We start from the raw sequence: 21280 nt of genomic DNA, 5'->3' as shown, positions 1-21280 counted from the left end.
TAGCTGACTGTCCCTTGGCCAAAGGACTTCTTTCTAGAATATATAAAGTATTAAAAAAACATCAGCCCCCCCCCATTCAAAGATACAATCCGAAAATGGGCATCTGAGATGAATACACACTTCTTAAAGAAATACAAATAGTAAATAAATACACGAGAAAATGTTCAACATCATTAGTCATTTGAAATATGCAAATTAAAACAACACTGAGATTCCATCTCACCCCAGTAAGAAGGCTATCCTTAAGAAATCAACCAATAAGAAATGCTGGCGAGGCTGTGGAGAAAAAGGGCCTCTTCTCCACTGCTGGTAGGAGTGTAGACTGGTACAATCACTGTGGAAATCAGTTTGGTGGTTCCTCAGTAAACTACGAGTAAACTAGGACTAGACATCCCATTCAACCCAGCTATTCTCCTTTTGGGTATTTTCCCAGAAGAACTGAAAACATCATATCACAGTGATATACGTGCACCCATGTTTATAGCAGCACAATTTGTAATAGCTAAGTCATGGAAGCAATCCAAATGACCATCCATTGAGGAATGGATTAAAAAAGTTGTGGTATTTTTATATAATGGAATATGACTCAGCTGTAAAGAAAGATAAACTTGAGGCTTTTATAGGTAAATGGACACAACTAGAGACCATACTCATAAATGAAATAAATCAGACCCACACCATATTGTTTCACTAGTGTAAGAATGTGAAAGAGTGAATAAAAATTAGGAGGTATGATAGACATTATGAAATGAAAGGAAACTGCTCAAAAGTAAAGAGCAACTAGGATGAGGGAAAAGAGAAAAGAAAGAACGGGAAAATTATGTATATATGTATACACAGGGTAGCTAACATAGTTGTACTACTGACTTCCACTGCTTTTTTGAAAGGAACAGTTAATGTTTAATTGTTTGATGAATCTTACCTGAGTAACCAATTTGAAGATATCAATATGTAATACAATGACCATTGTTAATTTCCTACCACCTTGTCTGAATTCAGTATTGCTTGAATTATTGTTCTGTTATTTTGTAAATGTCTATGTGTTTGTTATGTTTTCATTCTTTTACCTTTAAGATAAGAAAGAAGAGTTAAGTCTTTGATTCCTGAATGTGAGATGTACCCCATTTTTTGAGTATTCTTTAATTTTTTTTAATTAATGTTTTTAATTTTCAATGTACAATTCTTTCATGTCTTAATATTTCTCCTTCATATTTTATTCTTTTTGGTTATATTGAAAATTGGAGTTGGGCATAGCAGTATGTGCCTTAGTCTAACTACTTGTAAGGCAAAAGGATCAAAAGTTCAAGGCCAGCCTGGGTAACTCACTGAGACTGTGTGTCAAAATAAAATTTAAAAAGAGCTGGGAGTGTAGGTCAGGCTTATAGCACTCACCTAGTATACATGAGGCTCAGTTCAATCTCCAGTTCCCACACACCGAAAAAAGGGGAAGAAAAAGAAAATGAAATAAAATGGGGACTTCCTCTCTAATTTTCTTTTCAGGTAGTTTGTTTTTCACCTAAAAGAGTGGAAATCAGGACCTGGAAGAGATATCTACACTCTTGTGTTCATTACAGCACCACTCACAGCAGTAAAAATTTTGAAATAAGCAAAATATCCATGAAGGATGAATAGATAAAGATAATGTGGCATATACCTACAATAGAATATTATTCAGCTCTAAAAATGAAGAGATTCTGCAGCGTGATATGACATGGATGAACCTTGAGCGTATTATGCTAAATGAAGTAAACTGAACATAGAAGGGTGAATACTGCATGATTACATTTATAAGAGGTTTCTAAAATAGTCTAATTCATAGGTTCAGAGAGTGGAGTGATGAGAACCATGGCTCAGGAGGGGGAGGTGGGGCATCAGAAATAAATGGGCATAAAGTTTCATTCAAGCAAGATGAATAAACTAGAAATCTGCTCTACAAAATTGTTCCTATTGTTGATACATATACAAGTTAGTAGAACACTAACTTGACAAGGATATATCTCCTATAGTTTTCTTAACACAACAAAATAAAATTTAAAACAAGCAAGGAGAAAATGAAATCTTATATATTAGGATTTTAAATCAGTAAAACCATTAAAGCATAAAGCATAAAATTTGCCATCTCATAGGTATATGATATTTATAAAAGCAAGGGATCAAGCTTACACACATATGAGCATTACATCATTTTTGTCTTTCTCCTTTGGGAATAATGACTCAGAGTCTCGACATTTTTACATCAACATTTTAGATCAACATTTTTGGTCCTTTCTGTAGATTAATGCTTTTGCTTATCTTGCCTTTGATCCTATAAACATTAGTAATAGTTTTACTTATTTTGTTAAAAGGCAGCACTAGAGAATCCTGCATACACATTACCACTTGGCGATGTGTGCCTAAGGTTGAAGAAAATTCCATGGCTCAACAATCGCATCTCATTGGAAAGTGCAGCTGTGAACTGCAGCAGCTGTGCCTGAGCTCTGCAGTCAGCTCTTCTGCACCGGTGACGTGGAATCTGCTGCTGGCAAACTTCAATTTTATCTAAATTTATAATGCCTAAGCTGCTACCATATCTAACAAGACTATAAACTAGGCATACTCTCACTTTACATTCATGTAATTTACAAAACTAATTTGCACGTGTTTCTAAAATAATGCATATCCTCATTCATTCAAGATCAAGTCTGGCCTCTCTTAGCCCTTGTTGGCCTGTGAGACAGTTTCTTCCAGACCCTTCTGGAACCTTCTTCCTAGTAAATTTTTTCTCTTCTGCATAACAAAGGGGTTTATGGCAACTCTCACTGTCTATAATCTGTGGACTTCAACTTTAATGTAGTCCCCAAAACTGCAAATTAAAGTTCTGAAATATAAATGTTAAAATCGTGTGCACTGCACAAAAATATGCATTCTGTATGCTGTGTGACTTTTATGAAGTAAAGCTATCCAATGGAACTAAGTGCTATTATAATGTGGCAGAAATACTGTTTACATGAATTTTAACCAAGAAATCACAACCTAAGTTGATATTAAGTCAATACATTTATTGACTTAAATATATTGATGTATTTGACCCCCCCATATGAGCAAGTAGGTCCATGTGGGGTGCTTCACCCCCTCACTGCTGTGAGGAAGCAGCCCTGCCCTCACCCCCACTGACACAGAGGTGAGACCGTCTACCAACTCCAAGTCTGTTCTACACTTTGTTCCCATGGCATAAGGAACAGAGGCGAGGACTCACCAGCCACCTTGATCCTGACAAGGACAATGCCTTGCGAGAGCAAGCAGTAAGCAGTGACTGTTGACATTAAGTCTAGCTGAATCCATGCTGCACAGCCTACAGCCAGCAGAGACGAGAGGGCTGATCACATTCCCCACCTACCAACAGCAACAGAGTCTGCGGTGAATGGATAGAGGGGTCCTGGGTGCAGGGAGGGCAGCTCAAAAACCCATAGGCCCTAAAGTTAGGCAGAGAAAATTGTGACTGGCTGGATTCCAAGACTGCAGATCTCGGAAAGAAATCACTCATTTAAAAATGCAGGAATTTTTTTCTTTGAATCAATCTTTTTCTGACTTCTCTATTTTTTGCTATTTTTATCTTTCTTTCATTGGGTGTTTTGCAGGTTAAAGTTTTTTCTCCTTTTATCTCCATCTTTTAGTTTTTCTCTTTTCTTCTTTTAACTTTTTTCTCTTTTTCTCTTCCTACCTTTTCTTTATTTCCCACACTTGGTTCTCTGTTTATCTTTTTCCTTCTTTTTCTTGCTTGTTCTTCCCTATGACTGTTCTCTAATACTGTTAATAATCCTTTTGCTCCTTAGTAGGACTCTCTATCTCACTTCTCTCCTTCTTCTCACATCCCATTGAATAATTTCTCAAAGTTTGCTTTTTTCATTCAGCAATTCCCCACTCCGTCCACCTTTACTGGTATCACTGCTAAGCTGTATAAACTCTAGATATCTAGTTAACTTTATGCTATTGATGTTCAATACTGTGTTGCTAATAGAGGTAAAGTTGTTCCATTTAGTAGACATTTACTATAGGTCAACATTTGGCTTGTCTCAGTGTTCATACTATGACTAGAGATCTCTTTTCTGTGGTTAAGAGTGGTACATTATTTACCTCATCTTTTCCTAGGATTTGTCAATAGTTGGTATTTGACACCATAATTAATGATGATTTTATTATGATATCCAAGGTAACAAAGCTGCCACTATTACTTTGTTTTCTTGGGACCCAATGTCTGGATTGCATTGGGTCTGTTAACAGTACTGAGACCCATTCCTAGAGAACTGTGTACTGGGTCAAATATGCTGCAACCTCTCATCCCAACTAAATGGAGGTGTTTGGATCCTGGAAAAGAGGGAAAGGCCAATAGTGAGTGTCTTGGTTACTTTTCTCTCATTGCTGAGACGAAATGCCTAACTCCCAATAGTAAGGAAGGAAAGGTTTATTTAGTTCACAGTTTGTGGAGATTTCAGTCCATACTTGGCTGACTCCAAGGCAGAGTGGCACATGGCACAGGGCAACCATTCATGGCAGTGGAAAACAACAAAAGCAATAAGAGCAAAAAGGGAAGAGTGGCAGCAAGCAGCCTCTTTCTCTCCCTTACATATGCAAACTATGTGCCGCAGGCTGGGTGTAGCACTCACACCCATAATCCCAGCATTATACCATGGATGCATCATAAACTCTAGAAGCCCACCCTAATGACTGCATGAGGCTTTGGGGGGACATCCAAACACAAATCATAGCAGCTATGTCAAGAAGACAACACTGAAAGGTAGACATTGACTAAAGAGGTCTCCATGCTAGAAAGGAGACTTTCCTCTATAACAATCCCCCAACCCTCAACAGAAAAGCGAGCAACCAACCAACACACAAAAACAGAAACATGAGAAGACAAGCCAACAAAATGCCTCCACAAACTACCAACTCCCTCAAAGCTGACTCACAGGGCATCAAATGGGAGGGACCCAAAGTCCACACATCTGAATTATTTGGAATGATACTGGGGAGATAACAAAACAGATGAATAACACATTTGGAAAGCTCCAGAAGATATAAGTAAACAGATATGGAGACAAATAAAATGATTAGTGAGTCTGCAGAAGACACCAGGGAAAAGCTAGCAGAGCTGCATGAATGAGGCAAAACAGGAATGACTAGCGTAGAAAAGAATTAGAGTCCATAAAACACTCCCAACAGAAATTCAAGAGATTAAAAATTTCATTGAAACAGGAGCAGCAGAAGTGAGCAATGTGAGGACACAGTGTCAGAACTAGAGCACAGGGCTTTGCTGGTGATCAATTAATGACAAGTACATTAAAAACAAGAGAATGTGAAAAGTGGACCCAATGGCTCCTAGATGACAGAAAGAAGACTAATCTAAGATTAATTGGGATTAGTGAAACCTCAAAAGAAGGCACAAATGCTCCAAAAACCTTACTAAAATAATAGCAGAAAGCTTTCTAAATAAGGGAAAAGAATTTAGCATACACATGAATAAGACATACAGGACCCCAGATGGTCATGACCAGGAAAGAACCTCTTTATAACACATGATAGTCAAAATCCCAGAAGTTCAAGACAAGAACAAGAAGAGAATCCTAAATGTGGTTGGAGAAGAATGAATCACTTCTAAAGGTAAACCATTAGAATTACAGCAGACTTCTCAACACAAACCTTAAAGGCCAGGAGAGTTTGGAATTAAGTGCTTCAAGTCTTAGAAGAATATAATTTCCCACCCAGGCATCTTTCAAAATTGATGGAGAAATAAAATATTTTTATGATAAAAAGGACCCAAAGAAATTCACGACCACCTAATCAGCACTCCAAAATATTTTCAATGATATTCCAGAAAGTGACAATGAATGCTCCAGTGACAAAAAGGTCTAATATACATCAGATAGGGTGAACAGTTAAGTAGATGGGAACAGTAGGGAATAAACAACATAAAAATAAAGCAATAGCAAGAATAAGTCAATACCTATCAATAATAACTCTCAATGTGAATAGTTTCAATTCTCCAATCAAATTACACAGACTGGCAGAACAGATCAAAAAAACAAAATCCAGCCAGTTGTGGTGGTGCACATTTGTAATCCCACACTGAGGAGGTTGAGGCAGGAGGGTTGGTATGAGTTTTAGGCAAGCCTGTGTTGCATAGTGAGTTTAAGACCAGATTAAACTATACCACCAGCTCCTGTTTGAAGATAACAATATGCAATACAACAACCATTGCTAATTTCCTATTATCTTGCTTTGAAATTCTGTATCATGTTCATTTTTTTGAATTTTCTTTAAAATAAAAAAATTGCAACAGTATACCACATGCCAGAAACACATTTAACTCAGAAAGAAACTCATAAATTAAAAATCAAAGGATGTAAAACAATATTGCAGGCAACAGGAACCCCAAAAAAAGCAGCTGTAGTTATGCAATATTCAGACAAAGTGAACTTCAAGCCAAAACCAATTGAAAGAGGCAAAGAAGGTTACTACATATTGGTTAAGGGAACAATTCAACAGGAGGAGATAATACCATGTTTCCTAGAAAGTAAGACCCAATCGGAAAATAATCAGCTTTAAATCTAGAGATCAAAAAATGCAGCTCCAATCACCTGCCTTACCTGCTATTACAGAGTAGACACAATGCAAGAGAATGGTGGGATGTAATCTTCTATATGACACCAGCCATCACCATGGTAATGACCAGTGCTTATTTCCCAGTTAGGTCTTATTTTTGGGGAAACATAGTAATTATTAACATACATACAGAGAACAATGAGTCACCCAACTTCATAAAATAGGTACTATTGGATATAAATGACCAGATAAACATAAGCACAGCTATAATGGTGGACCTCAATACTCCATTATCACAAATAGACAGTTACACCAGACAAAAAACAAAGAAATGTTAAAGTTGAATAAAATTCTCAAACAAATGATCTTCATATATATCTACAGAGTGTCCCACTCCAAAACAACAGAATACACATTCTTCTGAGCAGCACATGGACTTTTCTCTAAAAGAGACCCTGCACTAGCCAGGTTAAGTAAATGTAAAGTAATTGAAAAAGCAAGATTAGGTAAATATAAAATAATTAACATTATGTCATGCATATTATCAAACCGTATAGCAGTGGAACTAGAAGTCAATGGCCAAAGAAAATACAGAAATTATACAAATTCATGGAACTAATCAATATACTCTTAAATAAATAATGGGTTACAGAAGAAATCAAGGAAGAAGTAAGACAGTTTTTAGAACTAAACAATAGTGCCAGGACCGTATACTAGAACTTACGGCACTCAGTGAAGGCAGTCTAAAGTGGGAAGGGCATAACTGTGAATGTCCACGTCACAAAACAGAGCAAGCCCAGGTAAATAACCTAACGACACAAGTCAAGGTCCCAGAACAACAAGAACAATCCAAATCCAAAGCTAGTACAAAGATGGAAATCGTGAAGATCAGAGTAGAAATCCATGGAAAAAATACAAAGAATCAATGAACCACAGAACCAACTCCCGGCACTTGGGAGGTTGAGGCAGGAGGATTGTTGTGAGTTCAAGGCCAGCCTGGGCTACAAAGTGAGCTCAAGTCCAGCCTGAACTGCAGAGTGGGACCCTGTCTCAAAAAAGACAAAAAAAAAAAAAAAGGTGGATTCTTTGAAAAGATAAAGAAAATAGACAAACCCTTAGCTAATTTAACCAAAGAAGGGAAAGAACCAAATCAATGCAGTTAGAAATTAAAAAAATGAAATCACAATGGACACTGCCAAAATCAGAGTGATTTAATGCCTACTTAGCAAACACATATGCCCATAAATTGAAGAATTCAGAAGAAATGGATAGATTCTTAGATATATATGAATTATCAAAACTGAACCAAGAATATTTAAAAACCCTGAATACAATAGTAACAGGTAATGAAATTGAGACAGTGAAAAAACCCCTACCAACTAAGAAAAGCCCAGGCCTGCTTGGGTTAAGTGCTAAATTCTACAAAAACTTCAGGGAAGATTTAGCATCAATACCCCTCAAGTTCTGTAATGAAGTTGAAAGGGAAAGAATATTCCCAAAATTATTCCTAGGAGTTAGCATTACCTTGTTTCTAAAACCAGGCAAGGATCCAACCAAAAAGCAAACTTTAAATAAATCTCTTTAATGAATATAGGTGCAAAATTCCTCAACAAGATACTGGCAAACAGAATGCAATGAATAGCAAAATATATCAGACACCATGACCAAGGAGGCTTTATCCCAGGGTTACAAGGATGGTTCAATTCATGCAAATCAATAAATGTAATACAACATATACACAGAAGGAAGGACAAAAATCACATGATCATCTCAAGATAAGCAGAAAAAGAAGAAAAAGAAGTCAAATTATTATTACTGACAGATGACACAATCTTCTACATAGAAGACCTCCAAAAATCTACCAAAAGACTCTTAGAATTAATAACAAAACTCAGTAATGTATCAGGATACAAAATCAACACACAAAAATTAATAGTGTCCCTATACACTAATAATGAAGCCACTGGGAAAGAAATTAGGAAAAAATATTCACAATAGCACCAAGAAAAATTAAACACTTAGGAATTAACCTAACCAATGAGGTGGAAGACCACCACAATGAAAGCTACAGTACTCTGAAAAGGAAAATCAAAGTGGACATCAGAAAGTGGAAAGAAATCCCCTGTTCCTGGATAGGCAGAATCAATACAGTCAAATAGCCAAACTTTCAAAATCTAGAAACATATTTAACACAATCACAATCAAAATACTAGCAGGATTTTTCATAGAAAATGCAGAAAACAATCCTAAAATTCATATAGAACTAGAAGAGACCTAGAATAGCAAAACGAATCCTGGGTAGTAACAGCAAAATGGGAGGCATCACAATCCCAGACTTGAAGTTATATTAAAAGCTGCAGTGGTAAGAACAGCATGGTATTGGCACAAAAATAGATATGAGGATCAATGGAACAGAGTAGAGGATGCAGAAACAACCCCAAGCACATACAACTACTGTGTTTGATCTTTGACAAAGGGGCCAAAAACATACTGAAGGAAAGATAGCCTCTGTAATAAACTTGGCAAAAGTGGGGTCCACATGTAGAAGACTGAATGTAGACACATATCTCTTACCATGCTCTAAGCTAAAATCAAAATGGATCAAATGGCTGAATGTTAAAACAAAGGCACTGAACCTGCTGGAAAATAATAGGTGAAACTCTTGAAGTCATGGGTGTAGGCGAGGACTTTTTGAACAGAACCCCCACTGCACAGAAAAGAGTACTGAGAATCAACACACAGGACCATACCAAATTAAAATAAAACTTCTGCATAGCACACATACAGCTGAGTGAAAGGAAAACCTACAGGATAGGAAAATATTTTTGCCAGATATTCCTTGGTCAGAGGACTAGTATCTAGAATATATAAAGAGCTAAAAAATTAGACTACCCCAAATAAAAGACCTGCATCCAAGAATGGGTAAGTGAAATGGGTAAATAATATAGAGAAGTAAAGATGGCCAATAATTACATGAAGAAATACTCATGATCACTGTCCATAAGAAAAATGCAAATTAAAACTACACTGAGATTCCATCTTACCCCAGAAAGAATAGCTATTCTCAAGAAATCACATAATAACAAATATTGGTGTGGCTGTGGGGGAAAAGAACCCTACAACCACTGCAGAGATCAGCAAGGATATTTCTAAAAAAAACCTAAAACTAGAAATTCCACTTATCCAGTTTTTCCTCCCCAAGTATTTTCCTGAAGGAGTTAAAGATATCATATTATAGTGATGATACCTGCATACCTATGTTTATAGCAGCTTGAAGTATAACAGCTACATCTTTAAACAGTCTATATGCCATTGACAGAAGAATGGACAAACACAACGTATTTACACAGAGTAGAGCACTACTCTACCGTAAACATAAACGTGAGTCATTTGTAGGAAATTGGATTCACCTTGAGACCACAATGTTAAGTGAAATAAATCAGACACACAAGCTGAAATACTGCATTTCTTTCATATGCAAGCCCCAAATTATAAATAAAGAGTAAAATAAAATATCGGTTACAGGAAATGGGGAGAGTTTTCTCAAATGGGAAGGGGATCGGGATTTGAAGGGAGGGGTCTCAGGGAGGGAAGAGAAGCTAAAGGGAATGAGGGTGTGCGATGCACCTGAGCCAACTCCACCCAAGGACTGTGAGCACCGTGTGCTGCAGACCTGTGCTGAGAGGGAAGGAGAAGCACTACTGACGTGTCTCCGTATAACATTTGCTTATATATAATCAATATAATGACTTTATAACAGCAGTGCATAAAATGTGTTCACGTTAAATTTATAGTAATATATACTAAGTGTGTCAAATAATACATTGCAAACTAAATTTTAATTTTGCTGATATTTTAACTCTTTGCAAAATGAGAATAGAAATACTTATTTTCTCAACAAAATAAGTGTGTCTACTACCTGACAAGAGAAAAATAATTGCACAGAAAGTGAAGGATATTAACTCATGGAAGGCATTTCAGACCACATGACTGTAATTATTGCTCTTGGAAGAAACTCATGCAAATTCAGAATCTTCATATCTATTCTGAGATCGTAGTGACTTACCTGCACAGTTCTCAGGAGCAAGATTTTCTCATTGTGTCTTAAAAATTAATGTATTGTATACTAAATGGTTTTTTTTTTTCCAAAAAGTACACAAAGTAGGGGTTAGGGATGTAGCTCAGTTGTATAGTGCTTGTCTGACGTGAACAACGCCCTGAATTCAATGATCAACATCACACAGAAAACAGGCAAAAAGTAGACAACAGACTGTCAGTGAATACAAAATCATGCAGCTGTCTTTAAACATGAGGATATTTACAATGGAATGCGAGTTTCTTAGGACTGCTGGAGTTTTGTTTACTGAACCTGCTGCTGAGTGTTGAAGCGTATAGATGAATTTATTGTGCATCAAAATGGATTCTGTGAACACTGAGTTGTGGCATTGCTGTGGCTGGCTACAGTTTAAGTGTGTCCCTCTGAAGGTTAAGGTGTTTGAGGCTTGGTCCTCAGCATGGGGAGAGGATGTGGACTTTTACCAGGTGGGCCCAGTGGGAGATCCGCGGGGGTAGGATCTCCCCTTGGAAGAGACTGAGTTATTTCTCCAGAGATCCAGGTTAGTTCTTGACAGCAGGTTGTTAAAAAAGCTCGAGCTAGGCTCTACCCAGCCCCTTTGGCTTTTTGTTTGGTGGTGTGACTTTTTCTTCCTGAATACATTTCTACCACCCACTAGAAGGTCCTCACCAGACCTGAGTCCCCAAACCTCCAAAATCTCTAGCTGAATAAACCTCTCTTCTTTGTAGAGTTAGTCTGCCTCAGGTATTTCATTCTAGTAACATACAACAGACAAACATAGGGATCTGAATGGTAAATATGTTAATGAGATTAAGAAAATAGGTAACTTACTCAATTTTATAGATTGGTGTGTCATATAACCATTAAGCCACTTTGATTTAACCACAAATTCAAGATTACAATACAGAAATACAGAAATAATGACCAATGAAAAAATTACAGTGCAAAAATATTAATTGTATTTCACACTGAGATAAAAAAGGGAAAAATAAATGTTGCACATATATTTTACTACTGAAAGTTCTGATGCAGATAGAAAAGAAAGAAATGCTTAACACTTAAAGGAAACTTCAACTGATACAAGAAGGTCTCCATAATACAGTAAACATGGGCTGTTCCCCTTCTGAGTATCTTCCTGGAAGAATTAAAAGCATCATACCACAGTAATATATATGTGAATCCATGTTTATAGTGGCACAGTTTGTAATAGCCAAATCTTGAAAGCAACCTAAATACCCATCAGCAAATGAAAGGATTAAAAAGGTGTATTTTTTATATAATGGAGTATTACTCAGCCATAAAGAAAAATAAAATTGAGACATTTATAGCTAAGTGGATGGACCATGAGATCACAATCATAAGTGAAATAAATCAGACACATGTGTATAAATCACATTATCTCTTTGGTGTGAGAAACTGAAAATGTAAATAAGAACAAAACATATAATAGATTTGTGAAATAGGAACTGTTTAAAAGGAAAAGGGAACGATGGAGAGGGAGGGCTAGGGAAAGGAAAAAATGAGAAAAGAGGGAAAAAACGAAAGCAGAGCTTTGTGAATGGGGAGGGGGAGGGGGCTTGAAAGGAGGGATGGGAGTGGAAAAAAAATGGAGATTGAAGATATATCAGGTACAGATACAAATTCCCTATAATGAATGTGATCATTATGTATATCTAAATTGTACCAATAAATTTAAATAAACTTAAAAGTGAAGGACAAGCTTACCACAGGGAAAAAGTAATACTTACTGGAGAAAACCACATCACTTTGAGAATCCAAATTGTCAGAGCAAAATTCACAACAAGGATGATGAGCAAGAGGAGGACAAACAAGTAGAGGCAACGCTTTCTCCAGCCATAAATGCCGATTTTGTAGACGTGCTGGTTCTCCGGCCTCTCTATTTGGGTCCCCTCCGTGGTGGCCGTGTACTGCTCCTGCGCCATCTTCATGGGGAGAGGGAAAAGGAGGTGGGGAGAGGGGGAGAAAGCATATCTGTCAGTGCTGATTTATTGTGTGCCTAGAAGAAAGGTTTTTTTTTTTTAACCCCAGTAATACATATCCAAAGTTAATAATTTTTTTAAAAAGAACTAAATATTATATTATCTTGCAGCGTGTCACTGTATTTCAGCCAATGGCAACTTTTATCATATAAAATATTTTAGGTATGGCTAAGTCATTTGAAATCTAGTGGTACTATTTTCAGATTTTAATCAATAAATTCACTATACATACACCCATATATGTATGGGTTTCAAAATTCTTCAGGGCTAAACTTGCAATTGAAGGTTCAATTTACAATAGTTATCAATTTCTTAAAAGATTCATAAGGATAATCAAATATATCCAGTTGCTCAGTTTTGTGTCAAATTATTAAATTATATCTCCCTTAAATTATTGTTACTCAAAATTTAAAAGACTTTTTACAAGATACCTACCATACCACCCTTGGCCTATGATAAAGTTCCCATATGTTGACCTCCTTGAAAGCAGATCAGAATATGTGTGTATGGAAATTACAAATTACAAATACTAATTCTCATAAATTAGAAACAGAATTTTAGCAATGAATTCAACTCTATGAAGAAATTTGTAAAAAATCATTTATTTTTCCCTTTACAGAAAGAATGAAAGGAAGTGAGTTTTTCTCTGAAGTGAACGTTAGAAACTGATTGCAAGTGTAGTAGAAGAGCAAACCAGATGTAGAACATTCTCCTCTGGGGCTTTCTGTGCAGAAGTCACACATTTTCAGGAACGCTTTGGGGGTGTCCTTACTGAAAACAAGTCATGGTTTAACCTAATTCTTTACGCCTTTTTCCAGTTTAACAGTAGACATTTGTGTTTCCCTCATATGGTATTTTCAGATACTCAGGAAGGACCATCTACGTAGCTGAGTTCATGCGGGCATTGCTGACTGACTCATTTCTCTGAGCTCTTTCAGAAGGATGCTTTGCTCCTTCTGTCACAATCCTTGCCTGCCTAGGCACTTGCCTGGCACATTCAGCGGCCGTTTTCCCCAGTGTGAGTGGGATCAAGAAGTACCAAGGTTCTGGCTGCACGGCCTCTTTTCCCTCCCAGTAAAAGGTAACTTCAAACTTCAAGCTGCTCCAGTCACAGCTCTTTGGGTCACTCTGATCCTCATCGTTCTTCATACCACAGCCAGCCCGTTAGCAAGTGTGGTCGGCGTCACCTTAAATCCAGAATCCGACTTTTCCTCCCTATCACCACCCTTCCCCTGGTTGCTGTGACAGCCCCCTGTGCATTCTTACCCTTTACACTTCAATCTGCTGTTTCTGACATGTCGGTAGAGCTTTTCTTTTAAGATATGATGACGTCACACTTTGCCATGAAACCCTACTAAGGCTTCCAGTCCCAGAGTAAAAGCTTCTCCTTATAAATGCCATCGCTCATCTTGCCATCATCCCTGGCCACTTCTCCTCTTCCTCCTTGCTATGAATGGATCTTAAGTGTTTCCTGAGGGATCATGTGGTCAGGCTCCATCACCAGCCCGTGTTGTTGTTGGACTGGTGGCACCAGGGTGAGGGCTGGTGGAAGGATGTGAGGTGGTGGGGCCTTGCCTTTGAGGGTGGCATGAGGACCTTGGCTTTCTTCTTCTCTCCCTTTCTAGGCTACGGGGAGCTTTGGCCTCCCATGTGCTTCTTGTCATGATGTTCTGCCTCATCACAATTCCGAAATGACATGGCCAGGCGTACACCGAAATAAATTTGCCTCCCAACAAGTTGATGATCTGATGTTGAGAAGCATGATTTCTTATCCACACTACTACTGTCATTGTCAGCACTATCCTTTAAAATGACCAGGCAACCCATGCTGCTATGGCAGCCGAAACACTGACATGATGCTCAGAATCTGGAGGCAGATTTACTTCATGTTGGATGGGCACTGACAAGGAGCCAATCTTTATAGAAATGTCAGGCCTTGAAGGCTTAGGAGGGTGATGGGGTTGCAAGCAAGAAGCAGAGTACTTGGCTGTCTTTGGTTCGTTCTTACAATATGCATCACAGTGACCAGCCATTTTTAAGAAGCAGAAGTAACAGGAACCGGCTGGGGGGCATTTTCTGCTACCATGTGAGAAGTCAGTTACAATTCTGGGAGTCATAACCGGAACCAGTACAGACTGTGTACACTGATGGATGATCCACAGAGAGCTGTTGGAAAAATGATTCTGTGGAGCGTGGCTTGAGCTCCTGGAGGTGGTGGCGTAGCCTTGTGCTACTGGAATGAAAGATGAGCTAATGATTTGGTATGGAGGTGCGCCATGTCAGCCGCTCCAGACCCAAGCGTGATTGTGCTTACTTGTGAACAGTGCAGGCTGTATAGAGGTGACTTCCCTAGACTGGCTTTCAATTTAATTAGTGAGACTGAGCAAGGCTACACATGTGTCTTCATGAAAGCAGGCAGCTGATGGCAGACTAGCACTGTTTGTCAACAGTGACCATGGCTGAGCTCAGATAGAGGAGCTTTGATACAATGAGACTAAGATACGAGATATCGTCTCAGGGAGGCCTGTATCACTCTGGAGGAAAATTCCTTCCCAGAATTGGCTACAAAACAGGTTACTCACTAACCATAACCTAAATCTGGCTGTTCCATCCCTTTCAAAAGAATGCTTTGTTCCTTCTGTCACAAGCCTTGCCTGCCTAGGCACTTGCCTGGCACATTCAGCTGCCGTTTTCCCCAGTGTGAGTGGGATCAATAAATACCAAAGTTCTGTCTGCATGGCCTTTTGTCCTCTGTGAACAACGAACTGGTCATCCCAGATCCCCGCCACACCACTATTTTGCCTCTTGTTGTTTCTTTATTCTTGCCATGTGCCTAACTCTGGGCAGGAGATGGAGACTCACTTCAGGTATGCATGATAATTTAGGGTTAAACAAATTGAGCGAGGGAAGCAAACAGAATATAGAAACCAGTCCACAAAGTTGTGGTAAATAAGTAAATGTAAAGGGAGAAATATGAGCTTCACAGTGTAAACAAGCATATTCCCCAGGGGCACAGACGGGAAAGAAGCAGCTTAGTGTGCTTCTGTAATTACAGCTGATTGAGAATAGGTGCAGGCGTTTCACCTCTGTTTTCTCTTAACTCCATCAGACCGGCTCATTCCAGCATCTAACAGCAGCAGCCATTCTCAGTGTATATTCTGTCTCACTGTTTGCACTGTAGCTCAGGAGAGAGCAAGAGCAATAGGAGTACTCACTCCAGTAGATACATGACAAAAAGACACCCTGACAAGAAAAACACCGTAGCAGATAAATTGGGAAAAATACTTGCCTTACATTGGGAGAAACACAAACTTAATGCCCTTAAAATATAAGCGATTTCAATAAAAGAAAACCACACAATTTTTTTTTTTTTTTTTTTTTTTTTGTGGTGCTGGCGATGGGACCCAGGGCCTTGTGAGTGCTAGGAAAGCATTCTACTACTGAGCTATTTTTACCCTGTAGGTGAACTGTGGTAATGAATGTGGATATTCATCAAAAAACACAAATGGGTAATGTACATAGCAAACATATTCAACTCACTATGACTAAAAGAAATATAAATAAACACAACTTTCATAAACACAGCAGTTTTCAAAGAGTAATTGAAATCTAAAAACTGATAATAGCCAATATTGATGAAGCGTTTGAAAGATGGACATGCAGGTATTACTCCGCTACTGAAAGTGAAAATTAATATAGCCCCTTTAAGGATGGTGTTTGTGTCTAAGTACTAAGAACTCAAAACACAGTAATTGCAATTCTAGGAGCTTATTCAATGAAGCCCAAAATGAAACACTTCCATAATTTGTCCTTAAAGATAAAACCCTGGAAATTAAATGATAAAGGATTAAATATTAATTCAGCAGTTTACTACTTAATAGAAATAAATGTTTTATACGTTTGAAGGGTATATAAAATATGTAAGGCATATAATAAACTAGCAAAATTTTAGTGATGTGATTTTAAATAAAATGATAGAATATATAAATATGTATAAATCATAGAAAATACTGTACACTAGAAGATTAAGAATAGTTTTCCCTTTGTACCTTTTCATTTCTACCTTTTTCATTTAAAATATAATTTCCTAAATACTTTTCTTTATTGTTTTCATAGTTATAGAATTGAGATTATATATTTTTATGTATGCACATCGTCCTTTAATAGCAAAATGAAGAACAAATTAACCACACTTGTGCCCACTTTATGACTACAGATAAGATGACCTGATAATTTCAAGAAAAATTCTGCTTTGTCTTTCAGTCAAATCACTCAACATGGTGCAGCTAACTACAGTGAACTAGGTGGATCATAATTACCAATTTAATTCAAAGTGAAAATCAGTATAATTCTCAAAATAATAATAGCTATACTATAAATATACATTCACATGTGCACATGTACACATACATCCACACTAAGAGGTCATAAAACTGGTCTCTCTTCTTTATAGTAGGATTAACTTTTAAAATAAAATGGCAAATTCTGCCATTTAAAAAAATACCTTACAAAACATACAAAATCAACACAATAAATGCCCTTTAAGTCTCTAACAAACCTGGACAAGGAAGAAGTCTTTATTTATATGAGCAAGTGACTAAAGAAAGAAAAACCTCAAATCCACTGGTATACAAATGTTAGCTTACAAACTAGTTTTATTTTGTTTTTTATTTCAGATGTAAGCTTATTTTTAAAAATTGTACTATATTTATAAAAATACATATGTTAGCTACTTTTCTCTTATTGCTGAGACAAAATACCTGAAGCCCGAAATGAAACACTTCCAACATTCAATGACACAAAATAGACATTACAAGAAGGGGGATATAAAGGAATGCTACCACAGCAAGTCCAAAATCCACCAGGGTAGACATTAAGCCCATAATTCCATGTGCAGTGTCTGAGGCAATCTGTGGCAAGATGTCAACAAATGGCTTGTATGGCTCCACCCTGATGGCATTTTTGGTGGTTGTAGCTCCCACGGCTCATTTGACCCACTTTGGCCCTCTCCTTAGTGTTTTCTTCAGATGATCCACATTCCTGACTTTTCCAAACTTCTGGGGTTTCCACTGTACCTTTGGATTCATACTCAGAGCTTCACACACTTCCCTCTCAAGGGGCACACAGTCTGACTCCCAGATCTTCTTCTGAAATCAAGGTGGAAGCCTTTCTGACCCTACACCTCTTGCATTCTTCATGTGCCTTAAACAAGCACCACATTGTTGATGCCAAGGTCAGCTGCCAGCTGCAGCAGTAGCCAGGCTTCCCTGTCTCTCAGCTGTAGGGTTTGAATGTCTGGATTGCTGGGCATCCTGAGTTCAATTCTGAGGAACAAATTCTCTATGCTTCCCCCATTCTGAAACATGTCCTCTGGGGCTTTTTTTCTCAAAGCAGAGTCTTTTGCCTTTGCAACTCTGAGACTGTAAAAGGTGGAGTCCTGCTGCTTCTGGTGATGCCCTCAGGCCATCTTTTCTATTCTCCTATTGCTTCTCAGCAATCAAGATCTTCTCTCTAGTCCACACTTTATTGGAGCTTCCTTTGTGGCCAAACTGACAACATTTTAAGTCATTCTCCTGGCCTCTTTGTTCTTGATTCTCAACATAAATCTGGCTAAAAGATCCCAACAATAGCCGTGCCATCACCTCAACATTGAACTACCTTGAAATTTTTTTATAAGATTAGTTAGTCTGCTGCCTGCCAGGCAAAGTCTCTGGACTCAAGCAAAATGTAGACAAACTTTCTGCCAAGTCATAAAATATATCATCTGGAGTCCAACAACCAATGCAGTCTTTCTCAGCAAAACTTTCCAAGCCTGGTCTTTACCAGCAACGTTTCTATCAGCCTTTTGATCTTCTGAGCTCTGACCAGAATCTCCCACACTGAATAGCTTAAGGCATTCCAGCTCTACTTTTTCAGCTGACATTTTTGAACCTTTCAAAATTCTTCCCATAAACCATTTCCAAAGGCTCCTGAGCCACATGGTCAGGTATATTAGCAGCAATGACCCCACTCTTGGTACCAAATTCTGTCATAGTTATTTTTCTCACTGAGAAAAATTATTTTTCTCACTGAGACAAAATAGCCAATATCCAAAGTTAAAGAGGGAAAGGGTTTTTTTTTTTAGCTCACAGTTTGTGGAAGTTTCAGTTCACAATTGGCTGGCTCCAAGGCAGGGTGTAATATGGCAGAGGGGCAACACGTGTCATGTGGCAGTGGAAGATACAAGAGTAAAAGCAGGGGAGCAAGCCTCTTTTCCCGTATATTGTATGCAGGCTCTCCACCCTACAGTGGGTGCAGCACTTACACCCCCAATCTCAGCACTAGACAAGATATCATCACAAACTCTTCATTCAGTCACCTTCAAAGAGCCCACCCTTCACAACTGCATGAGGCTTTCGGGGGCATCCAGACACAAACTTCAACAGTAGGGAATTCAAATATTACACTTTTCTCAGTGTTTTGTCCAGGCTTTTGTTATGAACTCTCAAAAATCAGAAGCTTTTTACAGTGTAATTACATTGTATTTGACTAGAGAAGAATATCGACATCTGGTGGCTGAACAGGCAGAAAGGACACAGAACAGTGTTGAGCAGGAACAGTGTGTGAGCCAATGAAAAGCCCACACGTCAAGGCATCTGAGCAAAGACCCTTGCATTGGGACACCCAGCCTCTTAACCGGAACCTGGGTGGTACTGGTGCAAAATTTGGTCCAGTTTTTTGGTGTGGTTCATACCCATGTTCAACCTCTGATTGAGTGCACATGGAGCATGGGGAGAGAATAGTAGTTGCCTGCAGCAAGTGCCAAGCTAACGTTAGTAGAGGTTCTAATGAGGAATTGATAGAAGCCCAGATGTAACTCTGCTTGTGTTTTGTGTGATAGCTGACACCTACTGTTTTCTTCATGTCATCTGATAGTGAGTGTCTATCATTTTTTCCTGTATATGACAGTGTATGTCTACTGTATTGTTCTCTATCATAGATGCTTGTTTTTTCTTCTGTATCATCTGATAGTAGACACTTACTCTTTTCTTCAGTGTCATCAGTTTTCTTCTGTATATTGCGGAAGGTATCTAGTGTCTTCTTGTGTATTACATTACAGTGGGTATACACACTATTTGAGTCTACACCTTCTCTTTCCTGTCCACCCAAGGGGCCCCCTCCTCAGCCTCATGTGGCTGTAGTTCAGTGATCAGTCTTGTGTGAACACTTCTAGCATCACAGCTGTGTCAATGGTACAGACTGAGCATTCGGGGCATACAATAAGTGCAGACAAAGAGATGGTATTGGGAAATGGGATAATCCAGGAAGAATGTTCAATACCAGTTGTTCCAAAACTGATGCAGATGCTCTGAGAGGAAATCTTGCCTCTGGTGTCAGAGGCTGATGGATCACCTTGTACTTCACCACATCTATCTTTTTCACTACTTGGAGAAAGCTTCCCGTTGAAGAAATTGAGAGGAATGAGAGATAGGGAAAGAGAGTCTGGGGGTGATGAAGAAATCCTGCCAACATCTGAGATCCTACAGTCAGCACTGATTTATGAATTCCTGAGTTCCACCTATGACTAAACTTCTTTCACTTGGATTTTGGTCACTCCTGAGGTAGTTCTGAGTAACACCATGGAAACAGAAAAAATTTTTACTAACTCCAGGAATGTCTGCCAGTGATTTTAAAAACTATTTTCTTTTATAGTCCAACAGACTGTATTCACTTTCCCATGATAATTTTCTTCATTTTACTTATCTCACCCTTTATTTTATTTGAAAAGGTTGCTCCTCCCAGGAAAATTCTTTCTAGTCATGTTTTGTAAGCTCAGAATTCTAATTTTACCTTCCATCTTCTGCAAACTTTGCTTTTCAGCTTCTTTCATAATCATCTCTCGAGCCCTAAATGTTGGCTTTTGCCTGAACTGGCGCTGTCCCTTTTCCTCTTCTTCCCTCAGTCTTTAGAGGGGATCCTATCTATAAGCAAGTCTTTAAATACCAATGGTGATGAACTCTACATTGATAACCTACCTAAAATATGTCTGAAGTTTAGACTTATAACTGCCCCTTTGATGTCTCTGCTTGGGAGGTCAAACTGAGCTTGTTAAAAAGTTAACTTCTCACCAACTTTACTCCCTGCTCCCAAGTCTACTCTTTCCCGCTTCTCTTCCCATTTCAACTACTCGTGGTTGGTTATACCAGAGAAACAAGTGCCATCCACAGTTCCTCTAATGGCCACACTCATTTTACATTCTTTCTTTCTTTTTTCTCCTTTCCTTCATCCCAGTCTTTCTTTCCTTTGAACATTTTCTTTCTCTTTTCTATCATTTATTTGTTTTGAATTTTACCTAGACTTTCAGGTTCCTACTTCAAGGAGACAATATGATGTTTACCCACCTTTATTTCACTTACGAGTATGGTCTCTAGTTGCATCCATTTACCTACAAAAGCCTAGAGATTATCTTTTTAAATAGCTGAATAATACTCCATTGTGTAAAAAATACCACCACTTTTTTATCCATTCCTCAGTGGATGGGCATCTGAGTTGTTTCCAAGATTTAGCTATAACAAATTGTGCTGCTATAAACATGGGTGCACATATATTGCTGTGGTCTGATGTCTTTAATTCTTCTGGGAAAATA

General features: G+C 38.2%; 1 protein-coding gene across 1 annotated transcript in view; it reads right to left on the bottom strand.

The window, feature by feature from the left end:
* The window catches only part of Sgcg (sarcoglycan, gamma (35kDa dystrophin-associated glycoprotein)), a gene marked incomplete in the record, with an annotated part of 110740 nt that overhangs the window by 75181 nt on the left and 14279 nt on the right, over positions 1-21280 (bottom strand). The window contains 1 exon segment of the mRNA XM_005406371.2: positions 12403-12597. Within this exon segment, the coding sequence (XP_005406428.2) occupies positions 12403-12597 (195 nt within the window).

The sequence above is a fragment of the Chinchilla lanigera genome, unplaced genomic scaffold (assembly GCF_000276665.1).
Source record: "Chinchilla lanigera isolate Chin_1 unplaced genomic scaffold, ChiLan1.0 scaffold00096, whole genome shotgun sequence".
NCBI lineage: Eukaryota > Metazoa > Chordata > Mammalia > Rodentia > Chinchillidae > Chinchilla > Chinchilla lanigera.
The sequence above is the reverse complement of the archived record's forward strand: the minus strand, read 5'-3'. Positions and strand labels throughout refer to the sequence as shown.